At 40.3% G+C, this 26,393-nt stretch overlaps 1 protein-coding gene across 3 annotated transcripts in view; it reads right to left on the reverse strand.

Annotated features, from left to right (window-relative positions):
• Positions 1-26,393, reverse strand: part of gtf2h1 (general transcription factor IIH, polypeptide 1) — a 79,631-nt gene that overhangs the window by 1,123 nt on the left and 52,115 nt on the right. For all 3 annotated transcript variants that reach the window (XM_073049291.1, XM_073049288.1, XM_073049289.1), the window contains 2 exons: positions 25,890-26,005; positions 18,610-18,702 (listed from right to left, as the gene is read on the reverse strand). In XM_073049291.1, the coding sequence (XP_072905392.1) occupies positions 18,610-18,702; positions 25,890-26,005 (209 nt within the window). The remainder of the gene's footprint in view (positions 1-18,609; positions 18,703-25,889; positions 26,006-26,393) is intronic.

A 26,393-nucleotide genomic window follows, 5' to 3' on the forward strand; every position in this document is an offset into this window, starting at 1 on the left:
GATCCTTACAAGCTTGTTGATGAAGCTTTTGGTCTCGGCGTGCAGCTTTACCAAATATTGTATCCTAATACTTAAAACACCTTGAGAAATTTTACATAACTGAGCAACAAAAATCAGAAAGTCCTGTATGATAGCCATAGTATAGAGAATAACTCCATCCCAAATCTACAGACTGCATGCTGCATAAATTTCACACTTACGTTCAATGATGAAAAAAAATTAACTCAGCAGTATATTAAAGCATGAATTTAAGCCTAGACTACATTCAGATTTTGTATCCTTGATGCATATTTAGCCAAAATAAGCTTCCAGATCTGTTCTAAAAGCCAGCCCACACTGATATGAAAGGGAGAAGCTTGGTTGAAAGGCCAGCAGACATTGGTGTTCAGCTGTCCTGGGCCAATGGGTGGATACCCTAATCAAATTTAAGACTATATTAGACTTTCATTTGTGAATAAGATTGGTGATAATCCAATTGTGAAAATGTGTACAGTTTCCAAAAACATTCTTTATTCACCCAAGTCAAATGCTGGACAACATCAGTGGACTAAAATCCATGAGCAGCACAGTGGTCCAGTATTTTATAAATGCAGCAACCTGGATTCTATCCTGATATCAGGTGCTATCTGCATATTTTTCCAGTGAATGTGTAGATTTTCTATTGATACTCTGGTTTCAACATGCATTCTAAAAACATCAAATTAAGTAAGTTATTTCATAATTATACTGCCTCTAGTGTGTGGGTGAGTTGTAGAATCAGGGAGCAGTTGATAGAAATACAAGGAAAATAAAATGGGACTAAAACGATTTGAATAAATAAATGCTTTATGGCTGGTAAGGATTCGGTGGGCCAAAGGGACTGCTTCCATACTTCACGACACGACTATGGTTTTGAACAGTCCTTTTTGACTCATTGTCTATATGGCTGTGTAATAAAACATGGAACTAAATTTAGAAAGCTATGCTGAACTACAAACCCCATTTCCAGAAAAGTTGGGATATTTTCCAAAATGCAATAAAAACAAAAATCTGTGATATGTTAATTCACATGAACCTTTATTTAACTGACAAAAGTACAAAAAAAAGATTTTCAATTGTTTTACTGACCAGCTTAACTGTATTTTGTAGATATACACAAATTTAGAATTTGATGGCTGCAACACACTCAACAAAAGTTGGGACAGAGTTAAAATAAGATTGAAAAGTGCACAGAATATTCAAGTAACACCGGTTTGGAAGACTCCACATTAAGCAGGCTAATTGGTAGCAGGTGAGGTATCATGACTGGGTATAAAAGTAGCGTCCATCAAAGGCTCAGTCTTTGCAAGCAAGGATGGGTCGTGGCTCACCCCTTTGTGCCAAAATTCATGAGAGAATTGTTAGTCAGTTCGAAAGGAACATTTCCCAACACAAGATTGCAGAGAATTCAGGTCTTTCAACATCTACTGTACATAATATTGTGAAAAGATTCTGAGAATTCAGAGACATCTCAGTGCGTAAAGGGCAAGGTCGGAAACCACTGTTGAATGCGCATGATCTTCGAGACCTCAGGCGGCACTGCCTAAGAAACCGTCATGCTAATATGACAATTATAGCCACCTGGGCTCGGGAATACTTCGGAAAACCATTGTCACTTAACACAGTCCGTCGCTGCAACCAGAAATGCAATTTAAAATTGTATTATGCAAGGAGGAAGCCATACATCAACTCTATACAGAAACGCCGGCAAGTTCTCTGGGCCCAAGCTCATCTCAGATGGACCAAAAGACTGTGGAACCGAGTGCTGTGGTCAGATGAGTCCACATTTCAGCTAGTTTTTGGAAAAAACAGGCGTCGAGTTCTCCGTGCCAAAGATGAAAACGACCATCCTGATTGTTATCAGTGAAAGGTGCAAAAGCCAGCATCTGTGATGGTATGGGGGTGCATCAGTGCCCACGGCATGGGTGAGTTGCATGTATGTGAAGGTACCATTGACTCTGAGGCGTATATTAGGATTTTAGAGAGACATATGTTGCCATCAAGGCGACATCTCTTCCCGGGACGTCCATGCTTATTTCAGCAGGAAAATGCCAGACCACATTCTGCACGGGCTACAACAGCGTGGCTTTGTAGACACAGAGTGTGTGTGCTTGACTGGCCTGCTGCCAGTCCAGATCTATCTCCTGTTGAAAATGTATGGCGCATCATGAAGAGGAGAATCAGACAACGGAGACCACGGACTGTTGAGCAGCTGAAGTCTTATATCAAGCAAGAATGGACAAAATTTCCAATTGCAAATCTACTACAATTAATATCCTCAGTTCCAAAAAGATTAAGAAGTGTTATTAAAAGGAAAGGTGATGTAACACAATGGTAAACATGCCTCTGCCCCAACTTTTGTTGAGTGTGTTGCAGCCATCAAATTCTAAATTTGTGTATATTTACAAAATACAATTAAGTTGGTCAGTAAAACTATTGAAAATCTTTTCTTTGTACTTTTGTCAGTTAAATAAAGGTTCACGTGAATTAACATATCACAGATTTTTGTTTTTATTGCATTTTGGAAAATATCCCAACTTTTCTGGAAATGGGGTTTGTAGATGCTTCTATGCCCATAATGCAGGTGATTTCACAAAGAGGACATCGGCATATTCACCACCCTCTTAAGAACAATAAAGCACTGAAGAGATAAAGAATCAGTAATGACTGTAAAGACAGCTACTTCCAACACAAAAACAGCCAACATTGGCAAACACATGAAATACGACATAGCGCTTTACAAATAATTATTCTTGTGCCACATAATGACAAATAATGCAGCATGAACGCCAGTGGATGAAACTTCTCCAATAAGGTCACTTTTAAAAGCTGACTCACTAATTTATCACAACGTTATTGCATTGTTTTGCAAGACATTAATTGGAAACAAGACCATACATCACATGGAGCAGAGCGGTTTCTAGTTTAATTGTACAGCTGACAATTTGCACTTTGGTAGAGGTGGAGATATCATGTTGAAGCGTACAGTCTGGAAAAAAATAATAGCATATAAGTAAAACCATCATCAGGAATGAAGGGAAGTGCAGTGGAAAGACAAAGAGCATGTGGAGAGGATATTTCCTATAGTGGGTGAGTCTAGGACAAGGGTTCCCAACCTGGGGTGAGAAATGGAATTTCAGGGGGTGCGACAAAGAGTGGCTTGTGTCCTTGAGTGACGAGTCATGAATCATCACTCAGCCAGCTACCAGTGTGCCTTGAGAAGTGGTAGTAACGTTTGTCCCAAGCACACTCCAGTCTCCCACTGCCCGAGTCAGCATTGAGGATTCTCATCAGTGTTACCTGGGAAGTTACACCTCAGAGTTGAAGAGTCTCATCAATTTTAGCTAGGTTACATCTCAGAGTTAAGAAGTCATCTCATAATGCCAAAATCTTTATACATCCCGAATCAACCATCGAGCAACAATTTCGCGTTAAAACCAAACCCGCAGACAGTAGGTAAATTATTCAATTATAAAATTTAAAAAAGCCACATTTTGATAAAAAGCAGCTGAAGTCATTCATTCGTATTTGTCTCAATGCATTAAAGAAGTTTTTGAATTTCAAAGGTTTTTTTTCCTTGTAAAAGGTTTTTTTCTTAAATCATTGATAATTTTGAATTGTGTTAGTTGAGGAGGTATCATGGTTAGCACCGAGAACTTTGAATCGTGATGGGAGTTCATATCTCTGGTAATCATTGGAAATAGGTGTGTAAATACAGTAAAGAGTAGCCTAAAAAGTCATGTCGCGTCCCCGTAGCATTTCCACCTGACGATTTATCTTGGTGTAACTGCAGATAATATCATAATATTATAATATCATAATATTCAAAAGTGTATTTCTTGCGATACTTTGTCTGGTTGAGTAAAGCGGTCATCCCTGACTTAATCAGATAGTTTTTCTCATATTAGCTCATATTTTTCTCTTTACCCTTAACCCTTCATTAACCCTTCATCATGTCAAAAAGGAGGAAATGGAATGATGACTATGCGTGCTTTGGTTTCACTTGCACAACAGGAAATGATGGCTTGCAAAAACCCCAGAGCATTCTTTGTAGCGTTGTGTTTTCCAACTCAAATCTAAAGCCATCCAAGCTTCAAGAGCACTTCAAGAACAAGCATGGCAGAGCTGATGTTGAAGGACATGATGTTGGGTCATTGAAAATCAAAAGAGCTTGTTTTGATTCACAAGGAACTCTTCCAAAATTAGGTTTTGTTTCTGTTGAGAAACCACTACTTCTTGCTTCATTCCAAATGGCATATAAAGTGGCCAAATCCAAGAAGCCCCATACAATTGCGGAAGATCTCATCAAGCCACGTGCACTGGAAATGGCAACAATTATCCTGGGCAAAGAAGCAAGAAAAAAATTTGAACAACTCATCACATTAGTGAGGTATGTCAATGATGGTGCTGTGAAGGAAGATTTCCTGTTTGTAAAGATCTGAAACAAACACAACTTCAAAGGATGTGATGCAGCTGGTGCAAGACTTCTTAGCCAAACATGATTTAGATATCAAAGTCATTGGTTCTGTGTGCACTGACAGGGCACTTGCAATGCTTGGAAATAAATCTGGCTTTTCTGCATTGATGAAAAAGGAGATTCCAGACTTGCAAGTTACCCATTGTTTTCTTCATCGGCATGCTTTGGCATCAAAAACATTGCCTCCAAATTTGAAGAAAGTCCTTGATACTTGTGTGAAGATCATCAACTGGATCAGGAGGCGTGCTTTGAACCATCACATCTTCAAATTATTTTGTGAGGATCTGGGAAGTGAGCATTCAGTTTTGCTTTTCCACACAGAAGTCTGTTGGTTGTCACAAGGACAAGCTTTAACCTGCTTCTTTGAAATGCGGGAAGAAATAAAAGTTTTTCTGGAGGAGCATGAATGTGATCTGGTTGGGGCAATGGAATCACAGGAATTCGCCCAAATGCTGGCTTACTTAGCTGACATTTTCACTCGTATGAATGACCTGAGTGTTTCTCTTCAAGGAAAAGGGATAAACATATTGAAGCCTTGTGAAAAATTGAATGCCTTCAAAGAAAAGTTACGTTTTTGGCATCGAAGGATGGAAAGAGGCAGTCTCTCAAAATTTCCTTCACTAGAAGAGATGGTTGATGATGCTGGATCCATAACTCCTACTGTGCGTGAAAAAATTGTGGCTCGGGGGGCGTCACGTGATGACGTAGGGTCGAGACTTTGGGAATCCAGCTCCCTCGTAAAAAGTAATGAAATAGGGTTTAAATGAAGAACAGTTAACAAATACCTACTAGAAACTATTTATAAGCAACTCAGGATTATTTTTTGATATAGCTCCTAAACCGAAACAGAAGAAAGCTACTACTTCGAAGACTGCGCAAATCGGCGGGGAAAAAGGCCTAACCGTCTTGGCGAAGCCTCGGACTCAAGTTGGATCTCCTCCCGGCGAAGTGCATGGCACTTCTGATAATGCGGGACAGGAAGTTGCAGCAATGTCGGCGGTCTCTAAGAAGAAACGGCAAGAACAACGCATGCGCAAAGAAACAAGTATGCATGAACAGATATTAACAAAACTACAAATCCTAACTACAGCTGGAAGTGAAATTGGAAGTGAATCGGAAGTGGAATCAGACTCTTTGGGAAACACAGAGGAAGAAGAAGCGGAAAAGAAGGAGGAGATTAAAGGAGACATAAGAGATATCCATATATATATTATGAATGAATTAAAAGCTATAAGAACAGATATAAGAAGGATGCAGAATACACTCGATAATGTGGTGGAAAAACAAAAGAAGATGGATAATAAAGTTAAAGAGATGGAAGTAAAAATGGAAGAAAACACTGAAAGAATAGATAAGATAGAAGACAATAATCTTGCCTGGACAATAGAAAGAAAATGGATGTTGGAAAAAATAGATGCGCTTGAAAACTCTAGTAGACGAAATAATATTAAAATTGTTGGTCTTATGGAAGGTACAGAGGGAGAAAATCCAATAAAATTCTTTCAAGAATGGATTCTGCAAATTTTGGAAATGAAAGAAGGAAGCCAAGTAATTGAAATTGAAAGAGCACACAGAGCTTTAAGACCAAGACCTCAACAAGATCAAAATCCAAGATCAATTTTGATAAAATGCTTAAGGTACCAAGATAAAGAAATGATCTTGAAGGCAGCTACTCAAGGTGCTAAAAAGAGAAATGGGCCATTGATAATAGAAGGGAAAAGAGTTTTTTTTTTTAACCAGACATAAGTTATGATCTTCTGAAGAGGCGGAAGGAATTTAATCCAGTGAAAAAATCTTTATGGGAAAAGGGCTATAAATTTTTATTGAGCTACCCAGCAAAATTGATAATTTTCCTGGATAACGAAGAAAGAAGATTTTTCGTTGACTACCGGAAAGCTGAGAAATTTGTACAAGAATTACCTGATGTCCACGAGGAGGAGTAAAGAATTATAGAAATGAAGTGCACTAATGATGAAGACTGAAATAAGGTTGGACTTGACGGACATTTTATAAGGGGAAAAAAAAATAGTTGAGGAGTATTAATTGGGAGTAGAGACATTAATTATTTTCTTTTTTTTCTTCACTAATATATTTTTTTTGCGGGGGAGTTAGAGGAGCTCCTGATCGATGGCTGCAAGTTTCACGTGTACAATCATGGCGATTGCCATGACCCATAAAATGGGGGGGGGGGGGTAATGTTGTGTTCTTTTTATTCGCAACATTAGTGGAGGGGTATTTTGTTTTTTTTCTTATATATTAGTTACCTTTCTTCTATTTTTCTTATTTTTTGCCTGGATGGTTGGGGAGAGACTCATAGCAACATGGAGAATTTTAAAGAGTTCCCAAGGTATTATGAATGATTAATTTACTTAATTTTTTAAGTTTTAATGTTAATGGACTTAATGGACCTGTGAAAAGAAAAAGAGTTTTAACATATATTAAGAAAATGAAAGGAGATATAGCTTTTTTACAAGAAACACATTTAACAGAAACAGAACATAAGAAATTAAAGAGAGATTGGGTTGGAAATGTCATTGCAGCTTCACTTAATTCAAAATCGAGAGGAGTTGCAATTTTGGTTAATAAAACTTTACCAATTAAAATACAAAATGTAGTAATTGATTCTGTGGGGAGATATGTGATACTACATTGTCAAATTTTTTCAGAATTATGGACTCTTATGAACATTTATGCACCAAATGAAAATGATGCAAAATTCATACAAGAAGTTTTTTTGAACTTGGCTGATGCACATGATAAAATATTAATAGGTGGAGACTTTAATTTTTGTTTAGATCCAGTTTTGGATAGGTCAACTAAAGTTGCTACAAAATCAAAAGTAATAAAACTAACTTTATCATTAATGAAAGATTTAAACCTGATTGATATATGGAGAAAAATTAATCCAAGAGAAAGAGATTATTCATTTTATTCAAATAGATATAAAACTTACTCAAGGATTGATTTTTTTTTATTATCAAAAAATATTCAGGATAGAGTGAAAAGTGTGGAATATAAAACAAGAATACTGTCACATCATTCCCCCTTGATAATGACAATGATAATGATGGATAAGGAGGAATCAATCTATAGATGGAGATCTAATTCAATTTTATTAAAATGTCAAGATTTTTGTGATTTTATGGAAAAACAGATTCAGTTTTTTTTGGATACAAATTTACATTCAGTTGAGGATAAAATTGTATTATGGGAAGCGATGAAAGCATACTTTAGGGGTCAGATTATAAGTTATACATCTAAAATTAAGAAGGAATACATGGCAGAAATAGATCAATTGGAAAAAGATATCATAAAGTTAGAAAAAGAATCTCAAAGATATATGACAGCAGAAAAACGAAGACAACTTGTTAATAAAAAACTACAATATAATACACTCCAGACATATCGTACAGAAAAAGTAATTATGAGAACTAAACAGAAATATTATGAATTAGGTGAAAGATCACATAAGATTCTTGCTTGGCAGTTGAAAACAGAACAGGCTTCTAAAACAATAAATGCAATTAGAACAAGTGTAAATAAGGTTACTTATAAACCTTTAGAAATTAATGAAACTTTCAAAAAATTTTATACTGAACTATATCAAGCTATTATTAATGCTTTTTGAGATAGTGATTTAGATGCATATCATATTTTTTACTGAGTTAAGTATTGTATGTAATTAGTTTTGCTACAACAAGTGGAAAAAAGTGGACATTGGAAAAAAGTTGAATTTCCCCATGGGGATGAATAAAGTATCTATCTATCTATCTATCTATCAAAATTAAATTTGGAAGAACAGAAAGGATTAGATATGCCCTTTACATTAAAAGAGGTTGAAGAAGCTTTAGGATCACTTCAGAGTAATAAATCCCCAGGAAAAGATGGTTTTCCTCCTGAATTTTATAAAAAAAATTTAAAGATTTATTAATTCCTCCTTTTATGGAATTAATATATCAAGTGGAAAGAATGCATAAACTCCCACAATCTTTTTTAACAGCGATCATAACTGTATTGCCAAAAAAAGATAGAGATCCTTTAAAACCAACATCATATAGGCCTATTTCTTTGTTGAATACAAATTATAAAATAATAGCAAACATTTTATCTAATACAATATCTAAATATTTACCAAAATTAATACATATGGATCAAACAGGTTTTATTAAAAACAGACAATCAATGGATAATATAACCCGGTTACTTAGTATAATTCATTTGGCACAAAAAAGAGAGGAAATGAGTGTGGCAGTTGCTTTGGATGCAGAAAAAGCATTTGATAGATTGGAATGGGATTTTTTATTTAAGGTATTGGAAAAATATGAGTTAGGAAAATCTTTTATACAATGGATTAAAACCTTAAATACTAATCCTCAAGCTAAGGTAGTTACAAATGGTCAGATTTCAACACCATTTTGCTTAACGAGGTCAACTAGACAAGGCTGCCCATTATCACTTGCTTTATTTGTATTGGCAATAGAACCATTAGCTGAATTAATTAGAACAGATTCAGACATTGGGGGCTTTAGAGTTAATCAAGAAGTATATAAAATTAATTTATTTGCTGATGATGTTTTGATTTATTTAACAAACCCATTGCAATCTTTGCAAAGATTATCTTTTAGATTGGAAGAATATGGGAAAGTATCAGGGTATAAAGTAAATTGGGATAAAAGTGAAATTTTACCCCTTACCAAAGAAAATTATAATCAATGTTGATTAGTAACTCAATTTCGATGGTCAATAAATGGGATAAAATATTTAGGTATTAGAGTTGATAATGATGTGAAAAATTTATATAAACAAAATTATTTGCCATTATTAAAAAAAATAAAAGAGGATCTTGATAAATGGATGATGTTACCAATAACATTAATAGGTAGAGTTAATGCTGTAAAAATGAATATATTTCCTAGATTGTAATATTTATTCCAAACTTTACCAATACAATTACCTCAGAAGTTTTTTCAAGAACTGAATAAATATGTAAGGAAATTTCTTTGGAAAGGAAAGATGTCAAGAATATCATTGAAAAAATTGACATGTAAATTTGACTTAGGAGGGTTACAACTTCCAAATTTTAAGAATTATTATAAAGCAAATCAACTTAGATTTATTGCGTCTTTTTTTGATGAAGAAAAACCGGCATGGATTAGAATAGAATTAGATAAGATAGGAGAAAACGTACCAGAAGATTTTATATATAAATGGGAATCCAAATGGATACGGGAAAAAAAAGAATCTCTTATATTAAAGACACTTGATTGATTTATGGAATAAGGTAAATATGGACGATGAGATAAAGAAATCTTTATTAGCAAAAAGAACTTTAATTCAAAATAGGCTTATTCCTTTTACAATGGATAATAAACTTTTACATAATTGGTTCCAAAAGGGGATTAAATATATAGGTGATTGTTTTGAAGGAGGTATATTGATGTCGTTTGATCAATTAAAAAATAAATATAAAATATCAAACAACACTCTTTTCTGTTATTTTCAATTAAAAGCTTATTTACGAGAAAAGCTGGGTCAAACGATGTTGATGCCAAAACCTAGTGAAATAGAAATACTAATTCAAAAAGGAAAAATTAAAAAATTTACATCCTGTATGTATCATTTGATTCAAAAACAGACAATTAAATCAGGAATTCATAAATCAAGACAAAAATGGGAATCTGATTTGAATGTTAAAATTGATGGAAAAAGCTGGTCAAGATTATGTTCTGATAGTATGATAAATACAATAAATGTTCGACTTAGATTAATACAATATAATTTTTACATCAATTATATATATAACACCACAGAAAATAGATTAAATTCAAATATGTCTGACCAATGTTTTCGATGTAATCAAGAAATTGGTACTTTTTTACATTCTACTTGGTCTTGTTTTAAAATTCAACCATTTTGGATAAATCTAAGACTTTTATTGGAACAAATTACTGGAGTACAACTCCCACATAGTCCAATATTATTTTTATTAGGAGATATTGAAGGGACAATACCGAAACTTAAATTGAATAAGTATCAGAAAAGATTTATAAAAATTGCATTGGCAGTAGCCAAAAAAGTTATTGCAGTTACTTGGAAATCTGATTTATATTTAACTATGGATTGTTGGAATAATGAAATATATTGTTGTATTCCACTTGAAAAAATTACATATAATCTAAGAAATGAATATGATATATTTTTGAAAATTTGGCTCCCATGCCTACAAAAGATAGGATTAAATACATAGGTCCTTTGAAGATAAAATTATAAAGTAATTGGGGAAAGTAAAAATAAATATTAAAATTATTTTGAACTCCATGGAGCATGTGGGGATCCTCCGATATCCAGGCAATCTTTCTCTTCTTTCTTTCTTTTTTTTCTTTCTTTAGATAATGGTTAAGGGGGGGGGAGGGTTAAGGGGAGGTGGGAGGATTAATATTATTTTTCTCTTTCTTACTATTTTATCATCACATTTATTCTTTGTAATTTTCTAAAAATTTAATAAATAAGAATTTGTGGCTCATTTGGAAATGCTGTCAGAATCGTTTGATGGATATTTTGCTGCTGGAGACCTGAAGATTTCAGAAGAATGGATCATGAATCCATATTCCTACAGTTTGGGGAAAATATCAGATGATGAAGAGCTGAAGGAAGATCTTATTGATTTGCAGACAAATCGAGCTCTTGAAATGCAATCTGAAAGCAAGACTTTGGAGGAGTTTTGGTGTGCAGCACTGGATATGTTCCCAAGACTTGGTGGAAAAGCACTACGTGTCCTCATTCCATTTGCACAACATACTTGTGTGAATCTGGATTCAGTTCTCTTTTGTTAATCAAGACAAAATCTAAGAATCGCCTGAATCCACAGGCAGACCCGCGGATCGCAGTCAGAAAGAAAGTTCCACGTTTTGACAAAATCATGAATGGGAAGCAGGAGCAAAGAAGTCACTGAATTTTATGTTCACAATTGGGATTGATTTTACTGTTTACAATTTTTTCTGAATAAATTAGAATCTAATTACTCAATTTATATTTGCATTTTATGCACTGAGTTAAAAGCTTATTTTTTTAAGTTCAGTTTGTTCACTCGCAGTATTGTATGTGGTTCAATAATGAGAAATTAGACTTCTTCATCTTCAAATGTGATATTGTGGCGGTGTGCTACACGCAGCACTGAAATAACGACATGCAGTCGATGAGCTGCAGTTGCAAAAGAGATTTATTCGAACTTCGCGGCCTCGCTTTAAAGCCTTCCTGATCCCGCCCTCCCCGGGTGGGAATGCTGTAGGAGGCGCGTATTCACAGTCCCGTCCCGCGCGCGGGCTTTTCCCCTTGCAGGTGAAGCAGACGGTGCCCTTTTTGGGACTGGCCTCAATGCGGGCGCGCGCCGATTTGTGAGCCGGTTCGAGTGCGCTGGGAAGTGGGTCGTCACATAATCCCCCCCCCCAGAACCAGTGATATACCCCCCAATGTCCACAGTCTGGGCCGGACTCTGTTTGGGAGGTCTGCCTCTGCGCCGTGGTGCCGGAATCTCGACCGGCTGCGTCACATCCACATGGGCCGGTTTGAGTCAGTCCACCGTGAAAACCTCCTCTCTCCCCCCAATGTCCAGCACGAATGTGGACCAGTTGTTTTTGCTCACCGTAAACGGCCCCTCGTAGGGCCGCTGTAGCGGTGCCCGATGTCCGCCCCGTCGTACAAAAACAAACTTACAGTCTTTGGGTACGCAGGTCGGGTTCTGCCCATGCTGCGAAGTGGGTATGGGGGCCAAGTTACCGAGCCTCTCGCGTAGTCTGCCCAGGACTGCTGCGGGTTCTTCCTCTTGCCCCCTTGGGGCTGGTATGAACTCCCCTGGGACGACCAGGGGTGTGCCGTACACCAACTCAGCCGACGAGGTGTGCAGATCGTCTTTGGGCGCCGTGCGGATTCCGAACAGGACCCAGGGAAGGTCGTCCACCCAGTTAGGTCCTCTCAGGCAGATCATGAGAGCCGACTTCAGGTGACGATGGAAACGCTCCACCAGTCCGTTCGACTGTGAGTGGTAAGCAGTTGTGTGGTGCAGCTGTGTCCCCAAAAGGCTGGCCATAGCTGACCACAGACTGGAGGTGAACTGGGCGCCTCCGTCGGAGGTAATGTGGGCCGGTACACCAAAGCGAGATACCCAGGTGGCGATCAGTGCCCGGGCGCAAGATTCGGAGGTGGTGTCGGTGAGCGGGACCGCCTCTGGCCATCTTGTGAACCGGTCCACGATAGTCAGGAGGTGCCGGGCATGCACGTTTTGGCCCATTCACTGACCTGCTTGCGGAGTCCATGCCAAACGAACCTGTTGGAGACCATCCGGACGGTTGTCCTGATGGAGGGGTGCGCTAAGTTATGAATGGAGTCGAAAACGCGCCGCCGCCAGGTTGCCGGGACGACAGGGCGGGGTTGGCCGGTGGTGACGTCACAGAGTAGGGTCCTCTCACCTGGGCCTACGGGGAGGTCCTGGAGCTGCAAACCGGAGACTGCGGTTCTGTAACTTGGGATCTCCTCGTCTGCCTGCTGCGCCTCCGCCAATGCTTCATAGTCTACCCCTTGGGACAGGGCTTGAGTGGTAGGGCGAGAGAGAGCGTCCGCCACGACATTGTCCTTTCCCGAGACATGCCGGACATCCGTCGTGTATTCAGAGATGTAGGACAGATGTCGCTGCTGGCGGGACGACCAGGGATCGGACACTTTCGTGAATGCAAAGGTAAGCGGTTTGTGGTCCGTGAACGCGGTGAAGGGCCTACCTTCCAAGAAGTACCTGAAATGCTGGATTGCCAGGTATAGCGCCAACAGTTCCCAGTTGAAAGCACTGTATTTGAGCTCGGGTGGTCGCAGGTGTTTGCTGAAAAACGCCAGGGGTTGCCAGCGACCCTCGATGAGTTGCTCCAGCACCCCACCAACTGCCGTGTTAGATGCGTCCACTATGAGGGCGGTAGGGACGTCCATTCTGGGGTGCACTAGCAGCGTGGCGTTAGCCAAGGCTTCTTTCGTTTTAATGAAAGCGGCAGCGGACTCCTCGTCCCAGGTAATGTCCTTGCCCTTACCCGACATCAGGGCGAACAGGGGGCGCATGATTCGGGCAGCTGAAGGGAGGAAGCGGTGGTAGAAATTTACCATACCCACAAATTCCTGAAGGCCTTTGATTGTGTTGGGTCGGGGGAAATGGCGGACTGCGTCTACCTTAGCAGGCAGAGGGGTTGCCTCGTCTTTAGTAATCCTGTGGCCCAGGAAGTCGATGGTGTCGAGCCCGAACTGGCATTTGGCCGGGTTGATTGTCAGGCCGTATTCACTCAGTCGGGCGTAGAGTTGACGGAGGTGGGACAGATGCTCCTGACAACTGCTGCTGGCTATGAGGATGTCGTCCAAATAGATGAAAGCGAAGTCCAGGTCGCGTCCCACCGCGTCCATTAACCGCTGAAACGTCTGTGCGGCATTCCTTAGGCCGAACGGCATGCGGAGGAACTCGAAAAGGCCGAAAAGGGTGATGAGTGCCGTTTTGGGGACGTCGTCTGGATGCATCGGGATTTGATGGTATCCCCGAACGAGGTCCACCTTGGAGAAGATCCGTGCGCCATGCAGGTTTGCTGCAAAATCCTGTATGTGCGGCACAGGGTAGCGGTCTGGTGTTGTAGCCTCGTTCAGCATGCGGTAGTCGCCGCATGGTCTCCAGCCCCCTGATGCTTTGGGCACCATGGGCTGTCGGACCGCCGTATGATCCCCAATTCCTCCATCCTCTTGAACTCCTCCACCAGTTGGAGCTTGTCCGGGGGAAGCCTTCGAGCACGGGCGTGGAGGGGTGGTCCCTGTGTCGGGATGTGGTGCTATACGCTGTGTCTGGGCATGGCCGCCGTGAACTGCGGTGCCAGAACCGATGGGAAATCCGCCAGGACTCTGGTGAATTCGTTGTCGGACAGGGTGATGGAGTCGAGGTGAGGGGCTGGCAACTGGGCTTCACCCAGGGAGAACGTATGAAAGGTCTCGGTGTGGACCAGTCTCTTCCTTGGCAGGTCGACCAGTAGGCTGTGAGCCCGCAAAAAATCCACGCCCAGGAGCGGTTGGGCTAGGGCAGCCAGTGTGAAGTCCCACGTGAACTGGCTGGAGCCAAACTGTAGCCGCACCGTATGGGTGCCATAGGTCCTTACTGTGCTGCCGTTCGCGGCCCTCAGGGGGGGACCCGGTGCCCTGCTGCGGGTGTCGTAACTCGTCGGAGGTAAGACGCTGATCTCGGCACCGGTGACAACCAAAAAGCGGCGTCCCGACTGCTTGTCCCACACATACAGGAGGCTATCCTGATGGCCAGCCGCCGTAGCCATCAGCGGCGGCTGGCCCTGGCGTTTCCCGGGAACTTGCAGGGCAAGCGACAGCGGCGGGCTTCTGCACCCCACCGCTGGTGGTAGAAGCACCATTGTTCGTTGGTCTCCTCACCCCTGCCTCTGGGGTTAATGGGCTCTGCTGCCGGGCCTGGTCTGGTCTGCTGCTGGGAGCGTGGCCTGGTGATCTGTGCGACGGACGCTCCACTCTCCTTCTTGGCTTTCCACAGCAAGTCCGCCCAGGCTGCCACCTTCTGGGGGTCGCTGAAATCCACGTCGGACAGCAGCAGGCGTATGTCCTCGGGCAGCTGCTCCAGGAATGCCTGCTCAAACATGAGGCAGGGCTTGTGTCCTCCGGCCAGGGACAGCATCTTGTTCATCAAAGCCAATGGCGGTCTGTCTCCCAAACCATCCAGGTGCAGTAAGCAGGCAGCCCGCTCGCGCCGTGAGAGTCCGAAAGTCCTTATGAGCAGGGCTTTGAATTCCGTGTATTTGCCGTCCGCAGGGGGTGACTGTATGAATTCCTCAACCTGGGCCGCTGTTTCCTGGTCAAGGGAGCTCACCACATAGTAGTAACATGTGGCATCCGAGGTTATCTGCCGAATGTGGAATTGGGCTTCTGCTTGCTGGAACCACAGGTGAGGTCGCAGCATCCAGAAGCTTGGCAGTTTTAACGAAACTGCATGAACAGATGCGGCGTCGTTCATCTTCGGCTCAAATATCGTTTGGGCCGTTGGGGTCACTAATTGTGGTGGTGTGCTACATGCAGCGCTGAAATAACGACACGTAGTCGATGAGCTGCAGTTGCAAAAGAGATTTATTCGAACTTCGCGGCCTCGCTTTAAAGCCTTCCTGATCCCGCCCTCCCCCGGCGGGAATGCTGTAGGGGGCGCGTATTCACAGTCCCGTCCCGCGCGCGGGCTTTTGCCCTTGCTGGTGAAGCAGACTTGGCGCCCTTTTTGGGACCGGCCTCAATGCCGGCGCGCGCCGATTTGTGAGCCGGTTCGAGTGCGCTGGGAAGTGGGTCGCCACAATATTACTTTTGTAGGGGGTATGAACATTAATCAAATATTTCCTAGGGGTGTGGGGCATAGAAAAGGTTGGGAACCACTGGTCTAGGACCAGAGGGCACAGCCTCAGAATACAGGGTCATCAATTTAGAATAGAGTTGAGAAGGAAGCTCTTTAGCTACAGTGTGGTGAGCCTGTGGAACTTTTTGCCACTGACAGCTGTCGAGGCCACATCATTGGGTATATTTAAAGCAGAGGTTTCTAGGTTCTTGGTTAGTCAGGGCGTAAAAATTATGGGAAGAGGCAGGAGAATAGGGTTGAGAGGGGTAATAAGTCAACCAATAAATCGCGGAGCCTGTTTTTGCTCCCATGCCTCACGGTCATACAGAATGTTTAATAGTGAAAATGGTTAAAATAATGACTACAATATTTATTATGTGACTATGTAATTGAGGGTTCAAAATCAGAATCTATTTGGTTAAAATCAAAAAATAAAAAGGAACTTCCTGTACATTACTTTGGAATATGTTACTGATTCTACTTCCTCAAGCGACTAAAGAAATTTGGCAACCCCCTGTTGACTCCTATTAATTTTTATTGATGCACCATAGAAACCATCCTATTTGGATGCGTAATGGCTTAGTATGCCAACTGCTTTGCATATGACCCGAAGAAACTGCAGAAGGTTGTGGGTAGGGCTCAGCATATCACAGAAACTTCCCTTCCTCCATATACTCTTGTTTATGTCTCAGTCAGGGCAACCAGCGAAATCAAAGACCCCACCCACCCAGATATTCTTTCTTCTCCTGTTGCCCATTAGGTACAAAATTCTGAAAGCACATATAACCAGGCTAAAGGACAGCTTCTACCCTACTGTTATTTTATTTGTACGATAAGCTGGACTCCTGACCTTACAATAATCTATCACATTATGATCTTTTACCTTATTGAACTGCACTGCACTTTTTCTACATTTGTCACACTTTATTTTGCATTGTTATTGTTTTATATTGTTCTATCTCAATGATTTGATATGTATGAACAGTATGCAAGACAAGCTATTCACTGCATCTTGGTACATGTGACAATAATAAACCAATTCCCCTTACCAGTAGTGAGGAAGAGAGAGGACTACTGAAATTGTTGAAAGTGAAAGACTTTAAATATTATAATAAAATAGCAAATGTGCTAAAATGTTGTTGAATTTCTCAAAGATACACAAGAAATTAACTTCATCATCATGTGACCTAGTCTCAGCCCAACTAGGTGGTAGTACTATGGAATGTGAAATGAAGAACCCCATATGCATCATGTTTCAGGGAGAGGGCATGAGGGAAGTGGGGATCTCAGTGTAATAAGGTTTGGAATAGTGTTAGCATTTCTCACTTGAGAGTCACAAAACTGTTCAGTTTCAAGGTATTTTTAATTAAGCAGGCAGGGAAGTGATCAAAATGGTACAATAGCAGTAATCTAATGAATGCATTTTCCCTCTTTATAATCACGAGAACAAATGCTTGCATTTTAGAATGCCTAAATAGTGCTGAAGATCCTAGAAATAAAGGAAGATAACACTTTTTGATAAAACTATGAAATTTGGGTAGTTTTGCTGTATTCTTATGTTACAAGGTTTACACTTATAGAAAATGCTCTGTGCCATTATTTTCTGTAATGTACAGCCACACCATCCGTCAAGAAGCTTACTTCATTCCCCACCTACATAAATTTGGAGTGTAAATTTTACTCCTCATCTCATTTTTGGGTTGTGATTTGTGGATTCTAGAAAAGTGAATTTCCATTACCATAAAACAGGGGTTGTCTGCACCAGTTATCAGTGATGGAATTGGTGCATTTGCTGCTACATATTATAAAATCATTTTCTAATAATTGACATGACAACAGGTTAATACCCAAACAACAGGTGAAGATCATGCATTTTGTGCAGACCTCAAAGTAGTCAAGAACATTAAAAAATGTTTGGGACCAAAATATTCCTTTTCAATTATTTTACAGACAACTTAAACCTTTGGTAGTGCTATTTCAACTTCTTTCCTGCAGGAAACATCATGGTTATGTTATAGATCTAACAATGCAGAAGTTTAAACCAATAATCTGAGCACATGACAATTCTACAACAATGACTACGAATTTTAACTTCAGTTAATTAATTTGGATTAAAAAGCTAGAACCAGAAATGTTGATCATGAAACAGACTGTTGCAAAGATCCACCTGGTTCATGAATATTCTTTTGAAAAGGAAATCTGTCAATTGGTGTCCAATCTGCAAACCAAAGCAGTTGACTCTTTTAAAAAAAAACATATCTAGGATCAATAAGTCTTAACATTTAAAGATAATGGAAATTTGGAAAAGCATACCATTATCCATTTCCATACTTAAAGTGAACAAAGGAGGGTTTTGGATATTGAATGCCAACCTCCTTCAGATTTCTCACAGTATGATCCTCATTACAATGGAGATGGTCAGAAATGAGGATATTTGCACAATGCTCAATTCCATTCTCAACATCCCAGATAATGAGCAGCTACAATAAGTCCTCTTAGTTCAACATATGCAAAAATCAATGCCTTTATTTTCCATAAGTAACATTCACATTACCCAACTCTTGGGCAACGATCAACTCCAAAGAGTTAACTACATACCCTTGATATTAAGTATCAATGAAAATGGCACCCAATACATTAATGAATAAAATAATTCAATCCCTTGTACCAGGACACCATCATAGTGTATGCAATTGCTCAGACTCACATTTGTACTGATGTACAGCTTCTGTAGTTTCTCCCGAAATGGCCTTAGTTTTGTCATCTGGAATCTCTCCAGGTTATTCATCATCTTCCCAACCTGCCATACCAGACAAAAAAATAATTTTAGGCCTAATCAAAAAACAATTCTTGTGGAATAACCAACAAGTACTACTTAAGATGTTACGCTCAATTGTTATGCTCCAAGAACATCGCAGCTTTTTGTTCTAAGTCAATATACTTATAAAGAACTTATATACTTATTACCAATTAGTTTCCAAATTTGGTCCACAAGATCACAGCATTAATTTGTCCAGGTCAAAAGGCAAGGCATGAAGAATTAGAAATAGACTTGCAGAAGGAAGACATCACGAAAGAATGTGCTCCAGATCACCATCTGGTGGCATTCAGTACTATCATCCCCTCAAAACTAATCAATAAGTTTCAAGAACTGGGCATCGGTACCTCCTTGAGCAACTGAATCCTCTACTTCCTCAATTGCAGACCCCAGTCAGTTTGGATTGGCACAACATCTCCACAATCTCCATCAGTACAGGAGCACACAAGGCTGTGTGCTTAGCCACCCGTTCTACTCGCTTTACACTTCTGACTGTGTGGCTAAGCATAACTCCAATGCCATTTTCAAATTTGCTGACAACACCACTGTCATAGGCCAAATCAAAGGTGATGATGAATCGGCATATAGGAGGGAGATTGAAAATCTTGCTGAGTGGTGCCACAATGTCCTCAACAAGACCAAGGAGCAGATTATTCTGTTCAGGAGGAGAAAACCAGAGGTCCATGAGCCAGTCCTCAGAGGTGGAGAGGGTCAGCAACTTTAAATTCCTGAGGATTCGTCATGGGCTCAGTACGTAAGTGCAATTATGAAGAAAGCATGGCAGCATGCTTTTTTAGCAATTTGCAAAGATTTGGCATAACATCTAAAACTTTGACAACCTTCCATAGATGTGTGGTGGAGAGCATATTGACTAGCTGTGTCACAGCCTGGTACAGGAACACCAAAGTCCTTGAACAGAAAATCTACAAAATTAGTGGATGCGGCCCAGTCCATCACCATCCCCACCACTGAGTACATGAACATGGGAGGGTTGTTGCAGGAAAGCAGCATCCATGACTAGACTCCCCACTACACAGGTTCTCTTCTCACTGTTGCCATCAGGAAGGTGGTACAGGAGCCTCAGGACTCACACCATTAGGTTCAGGAACAGTTACTACCCATAAACCATCAAGCTTTGGTACCAAAAGATATAACTTCACTTGCCCTGTTAATGAAATGATCCCACACTCTATGGACTCACTTTCAAGGACTCTTCATCTCAAGTTCTTGATAGTTATTACTTATTTATTATTATTTATTTCTTTTTGTACGCCCACAAGAACATGAATCTCAGGGTTGTATATGGTGGCATGTATGTACAAACGTTTGTACTTTGATTATAAATTTACTTTGAACTTAAGGAAATTTATTGTGAAATTACAGAATTGAACTCTGCTGGCAATTACTCCGTCGTCAAATATTGTCATTCAATATTAATGGGTAAGGCTCACAGGTCATCAGCATCACAAATAACATCTGTACCACTTATAGAACATTACAGCACTGTACAGGCTCTACAGACTACAATGTTATATCAAACTTTTAATCTATTCTAGGATCAATCTACCAGGGGTTCCCAACCCTTCATATGCCATGGACCAATACCATTGAGCAAGGATTCAGGGTTGGGAACCCCTGAACCCTTCCCTCCCATGTAGAGCTCCAATTTTCTATCTTCCATGTGCCTATCTCAGAGTCTCGTAAGTGTTCCTGTTATAACTGCCTCTACCAGCACCCCTGGCACACACCCCCCTGTACTTTCCTCCAGTCACCTTAAAATTACACTCCCTCATATTAGCCACTCAATCTATGCATTTTATTATCTTTTTCGACATCCATCAAGTCACCTCTCATCCTCCTTCTCTCCAAAGAGAAAAGCACTAGCTTGCTGAAAATATCCTCTTAAGACATGCTCACTAATTCCGGTAGCATCCTGGTAAAGCTCCTCTGCGTGCTCTCCAAAGCTCCAAAAAGGCAGGTCTTATACAGTAAATTGACAGGGAGACCTTCAATAAAAAACTCTAAGCCTCCCAAATAAATTAAGACCAGTTGTAGTTCTCTATAGTTAAAGTTATTCAAAAGTAAACTAAATTACACAAATGAAATCTAAGTCCACAGGAAAACATTAATTTAAATCATCTATTTAAGAAAATCACACCAAGTCCAAGGTGAGACCAACTAAAACCCTTAGGTTCTCAGTAGTTAAGGACTAAATTCGCAAAAGACTTTAATTCAAGAAATACTCATGTCCAAATCTAAATTATCTTGAATTTATCCTAATATTAGTCCTCTTTGTGATAAATGCAAAAGTGGCGAGGCTTCTCTCATTCATATGTACTGGACCTGTCCTAGTCTAGAGAAATTTTGAAGGGATGTTTTCTTAACTTTATCCTGTATTCCGAATCGCCACTTAGAACCTAACCCTTTAATTGCTCTTTTTGGTTTCTTGGTTGAGACAGATATACGTTTGAGTTTGACTAAACGTCGAATATTATCTTTTGCTTCTCTCCTAGCTAGACGTCTAATTCTTCTTAGATGGAGAGATGTTGCCCCACTCACGCATGCTCAATGGCTTAACGATATTATGTCCTGTTTAGATCTTGAAAAAATTCATTACTCAATTCTTAATTCGGACATAAAGTTTCATAAGGTTTGGGGACCTTTTACTGAGTATTTTCATAACTTTCCTTTTGACTAAGTTTCTTTTTTAGTCCCTTGCTTTCAGCTTTTTTTTTGGTAGTAGGCATTATTATCTTGTTTTTAATTGTATTTACAGTTTTGGGGGTTTGAATGTTCTGATTTATATTTCCTACATTTTGCTCTGGTTGGTCTGGAGGTTTTTTTTCTTGCGTGGGTGGGGATGGATACTAACTTTACACGACTTCAATTTGGGTGCTTTTTCAATTATTATATTCTGTATTATATTACCATTGTATGTTTATCTTGCACTGTATTAATTTCCTATTTCGTTCTTGGGGTTTTTTTTTGTAGTGTTGTAGAAAATGCATTAAAAAAATCAATTTTTAAAAAATGAGGTGACCAGAACTGATAACAATACTCCCAAGTGTGGTCTAAATAGGGTTTTATAGAGCTGCAACATTACCTCATGTTTCTTTAATTCAATCTTCCAACTAAAGAAGGCCAATACAGCATACACCTTCTTTAACAATGCTATCAACTTCCGTGGCAACTTAGAGGAACGTAGATCCTAGGATTTCTTTGTTCCTCCACACTGCTAAGAATCCTGCCATTAATCCTGTATTTTGCCTTCAAATTTGACCTTCTGAAGTGAATCACTTCAGACTTTTCTAGGTCAGACTTCATCGTCACTTCTCAGTCCAGCCCTACATCCTATCAATGCCCTGCTAAAACATACAACAACCTTCTACACTAGCCACAAAACCACCAACCTTTTGTATCACCTGCTAACTTACTAACCCATCCTTCCACTTCCTCATTGAAGTTATTTATAAAAATCAGAAAGTGCAGGGATCCCAGAACAGATCCCCGTGGAACACCACTGGTCACCAACTTCCAGGCACAATATGCCCTGTCTACAACCACCCTCTCCCTTCTATGGGCTAGCCAATTCTCAACCCACACAGTCAAGTTTCCCTGGATCCCATACCCCCCCGACTTTCTGAAAAGGCCTACCACATGGTACCTTATCAATTGCCTTTCTAAAATCAATATACACCGTAACCACTGCTCGACATTCGATGTGTTTTGCCACATCCTCAATGAATTCAATCAGACTCGTGAGGCATGATCTGCCCCTCGAATAGTCATGCCGACTATTAGGCTATGTTTTTCTAAATGGTTGTATATCTGGTCTTTAAAAACCTTTTCCAATAATGTTACCCACCACTGTAGTAAGATTGACTGGTCTATAATTCACTCAACCATTTCTCTGTTGACTTCTCATTTACTCCAAACTCAAGATGTAGCCATGGTCACCCTCCTGGGTCCCAGCTATGCCTGCTATGTGTTCCCTAGTAATGCTTCCCAACCCCTTCTGTGCTACATTGACGACTGTATTGGTACTGCTTCATGCACCCATGCCAATGTTTTCAATTTCATCAACCTTGCCTCAAACTTCCACCCTGCCCTTAAATTCGCATGGTCTATTTCTGACACTCTCTCCATTCTTGACCTCTCTGGCTTAATCTCTAGAGAGAAATTACCTATTGATATGTTTTATAAACCAACCAACTCCCACAGCTATCTTGGACTATACCTCTTTCCAATCCTGTAAAAATATCATTCCTTTTTCTCAGTTCCTTCATCTCCACCGCATCTGTTCTCAGGATAAGACTTTCATTTCTAGGACGTTACAGATGTTGTCCTTCTTCAAACAGGGTTTCCCTGCCTCCACTATTGCTGATGCCCTCACCTACACCTCCTCCATTTCCTGGACATCAGCCTCAACCCATCTTCCTACCACCTTGACAGGGATAGAGTTCCTCTTGTTCTCACTTACCACCCATGAGCTTCTGCATCCAACATAGCATTCTCCACAACTTCCTCCATCTTCGGCAGGACCCTACTGCCAAACACATCTTCATCTTCTCACCCTCACTCTCGCAAGGATTGTTCTTTCTGTGATTCCCTTGTCCATTTGTCCCTCCCCACTAATCCCCTGTCTGTACTTATCCCTGCAAGTAGAAGTGCTGCATCTACCTATTCATCTCTTCTCTCACCTACATTCAGGACCCCAAACAGTCCTTCTAGGTGTGGCAAACTTTACCTGCAAATCTGTTGGGGTCATCTATTGCATCTGGTGCTCCCAATGCAGCCTGCTCTACAATGATGAGGCCCGAAGTAGACTGGGAGCTCACTTCATCAAGCATCTTCAGTCCACCTGCAAAAAGCAGGATTTACCAGTGGCCATCCATTTTAATTCAAATTCCCATATGTTGGTCCATAGTCCCCTCTACTGCCACTCTCAGGCTGGAGGAGACACACCTCATAGTCCAACTGGGTAGCCACCAACCTGATGGCAAGAACACTGATTTCTCCAATTTCTGGTCATTTTCCCGCTATTCTTCAATGTCCTACTCTGGTCTTTTGTGTGTGTTGCTCTGGTGTCTAATTCCCACGCTTATTGCTACTCCCTTTCTTGAACAAAGGAAGGCCATTTGCCACCCTCTGGAATCATCTGGCTACCCCTGTAGCCAGTGAGGAATCAAAGATTATCACCAAAGGCGCAGCCATGTCTTCCCTCATTTCCTGTAGTAACCCGGTGTATATCCCGTCCGGCCCTGGGGGCACACAGTATCTATCCTATTATTTTTCAGAAGTTCCACCATATTCCCCTTCTTAGTGCCAACTTGTTCTAGTATACCAACCTGTTTAATGCTGTCCTCACAAACCCCCTCTCACTAGTGAATAATGAAGCAAACTATTCTTTAAGGACCTCACCTACCTTCTCCAATTCCAGGCAAGTTTCCTCTTCTATGCTTCATTAGTCCTACTCTCACTCTAGTCCTCCTCCTGTTTTTAACATAGGCGTTGACTAAGGGTTTTCCTTAATCCTACCTACCAAGGTCTTCTCATGCCCCTTTCTAGCTCTTTCCATTCTTAACTTCCTTCCTGACTACCTTCAAACTCTCTAGAGCCTGTCTAATCCTTGCTTCCTAAACATTAAGTAAGCTTTTTCTTCTTCTTGACTAGATGTTCCACATCTCTTATCAGTCACGGTTCCTTCACCTTACCATCCATTCTCTGCTTCAATGGGACAAACCTTTCCAGAACCCCATACAAGTACAATAGGTTCCAGTTCATTTGGACCACTGGTTAACTGGGGCAGCAGCTTATTTGGGACAACTCTTAAAGAACAAAAACTAATAGAGGAAATAGCCAGGATTCCCTTTGTTTATTTGCGATATTATGCCAGTTAATTAGGGCAGGAGACTGTTGCCAAACAGTTTTTAAATAGCATCATTTGCTTGTGTTGTATTCAATAATCAGCATTTTTCGCCACTGATAGCTGGTGAGAAATGAGCAGTAAGACAATTCAAAACTGTTTTGCTTTCTGCTGGAAATGGCCAGGAGTGAAAATGAAACTATTTCACTATTTCAACAAGTTAGGAGCTACAAAGAATTTGAAGGTGTCCAAAATCATCTTGAATATTACAATGAAAACGAAGATTTAGAGGACGCAATTGTTGAAAATGTTCTGTGAAGAGATTCCATTACCTGCACAAAATGCCTGCTCTCATTTTGTTCATTTACAGTCAATCAAAAGAACATGGCAGCATCCTCTAGATAATACATTGTCACTCAGTTAAACAGTAGATTTATACCTATTCAGCTATTTCCATGAAACCTCCACTAATTGGGGCAGCCACTTAACTGGGCCCAAATGTATTGGTTCAGATTTGTCCAAATTAACAAAATCTACTGTGTTCCCTCAACATTCTCCACATTTCCATGTTGTGCATTGACCTGAGTACATCTGTTCCCATTTTACATACCCAAGTTCCTGCCTAAAGTCATAAAGTAAAAGTCAGGAAGATGAGGTTGCTGTCTCTGAAAGGTCACAGTTTTAAGTATTACATTCTAAATTAATCTTGAGAGCCTGTATAAAATTTGAGATTGATTTTGTCATTCTTGGTTTAAGTGCATGCAATTAATGTTAATTAAAAACAGTTCGCTTGAAGCATGATGTTGTGTCCAATGGCCACACAAGGGCCCAGAACTAATGCTAGTTAGAACCTGTTGGGCAAAAGTTTCCTTCCCCAATTAAGAGGCATAGTCTGCAAAATAAACAATTGAAATCCCGGCTATTTTCTCAATGAGTGTTTTGTTACGGTTGTCCCAGTAGTGGCTGCACCGATTATCCAACAGCCCACTTAACTGGAACCCACTGTATATGTAGAGTTCAGTATCTGAAAAAGTGCAATAAAAGAAAGTGGAATACAAAAATAATAAGGTCCTCCTTTGAATCATGAAAAATTTTGTCACAATAAAACTGAAAACACAGTTTTAAGTATTACATTCTAAATTAATCTTGAGAGCCTGTATGAAATTTGAGATTGATTTTGTCATTCTTGGTTTAGAAAGATGCTCCAATTATGTTAAATACTCCAGATGATGTATAGATAAAGCATGACAGACTTTAGCTCTATCTAATGATGGAAGAATCCGAGCAGGCACCAGTTCCTTACCTTCTCCTCAAGGAATGGTGTATTGACAGGAAAACAAGACCAGAAGTGCCTCAGTAACTCAGCTACAGCCACATATAAGTGTTTGAGTTCCATCTGGATATCACTTGGCACCATCTCTGCCAAAAAAAATAAGAAAGCAGAAATTAAAGGCCACTTAACCATAGTCAGTTTGAAATACGACAAGAAGTATTGTAGGAGAGGGGCTCAATTTCAGAAGAAAAATACCATTAAGGTGCAGACTTTTACCTTTTTGTACCTCAGCTCTGTTCTGGAAATCCAATTCCTATGATTCAGCCTTGTTTTGCAGTCATTCTAGAATTTCCTAGTGGCTACAGTAATCTAACAACGGAACCAACCAATAATGCAGCTCACTGACCATAAAAAATATTCCTGTCTACTTTCAGGACCCTTATCCTTTCTGTTAGAAGCCTGTGACTGATAAATAAAATAACGGCAAATTATACCCAGACACTTGGGAATGTTTCTCATTATTATTATTATTAT

Source organism: Hemitrygon akajei, chromosome 6 (assembly GCF_048418815.1).
Source record: "Hemitrygon akajei chromosome 6, sHemAka1.3, whole genome shotgun sequence".
Taxonomy (NCBI): Eukaryota; Metazoa; Chordata; class Chondrichthyes; order Myliobatiformes; family Dasyatidae; genus Hemitrygon; species Hemitrygon akajei.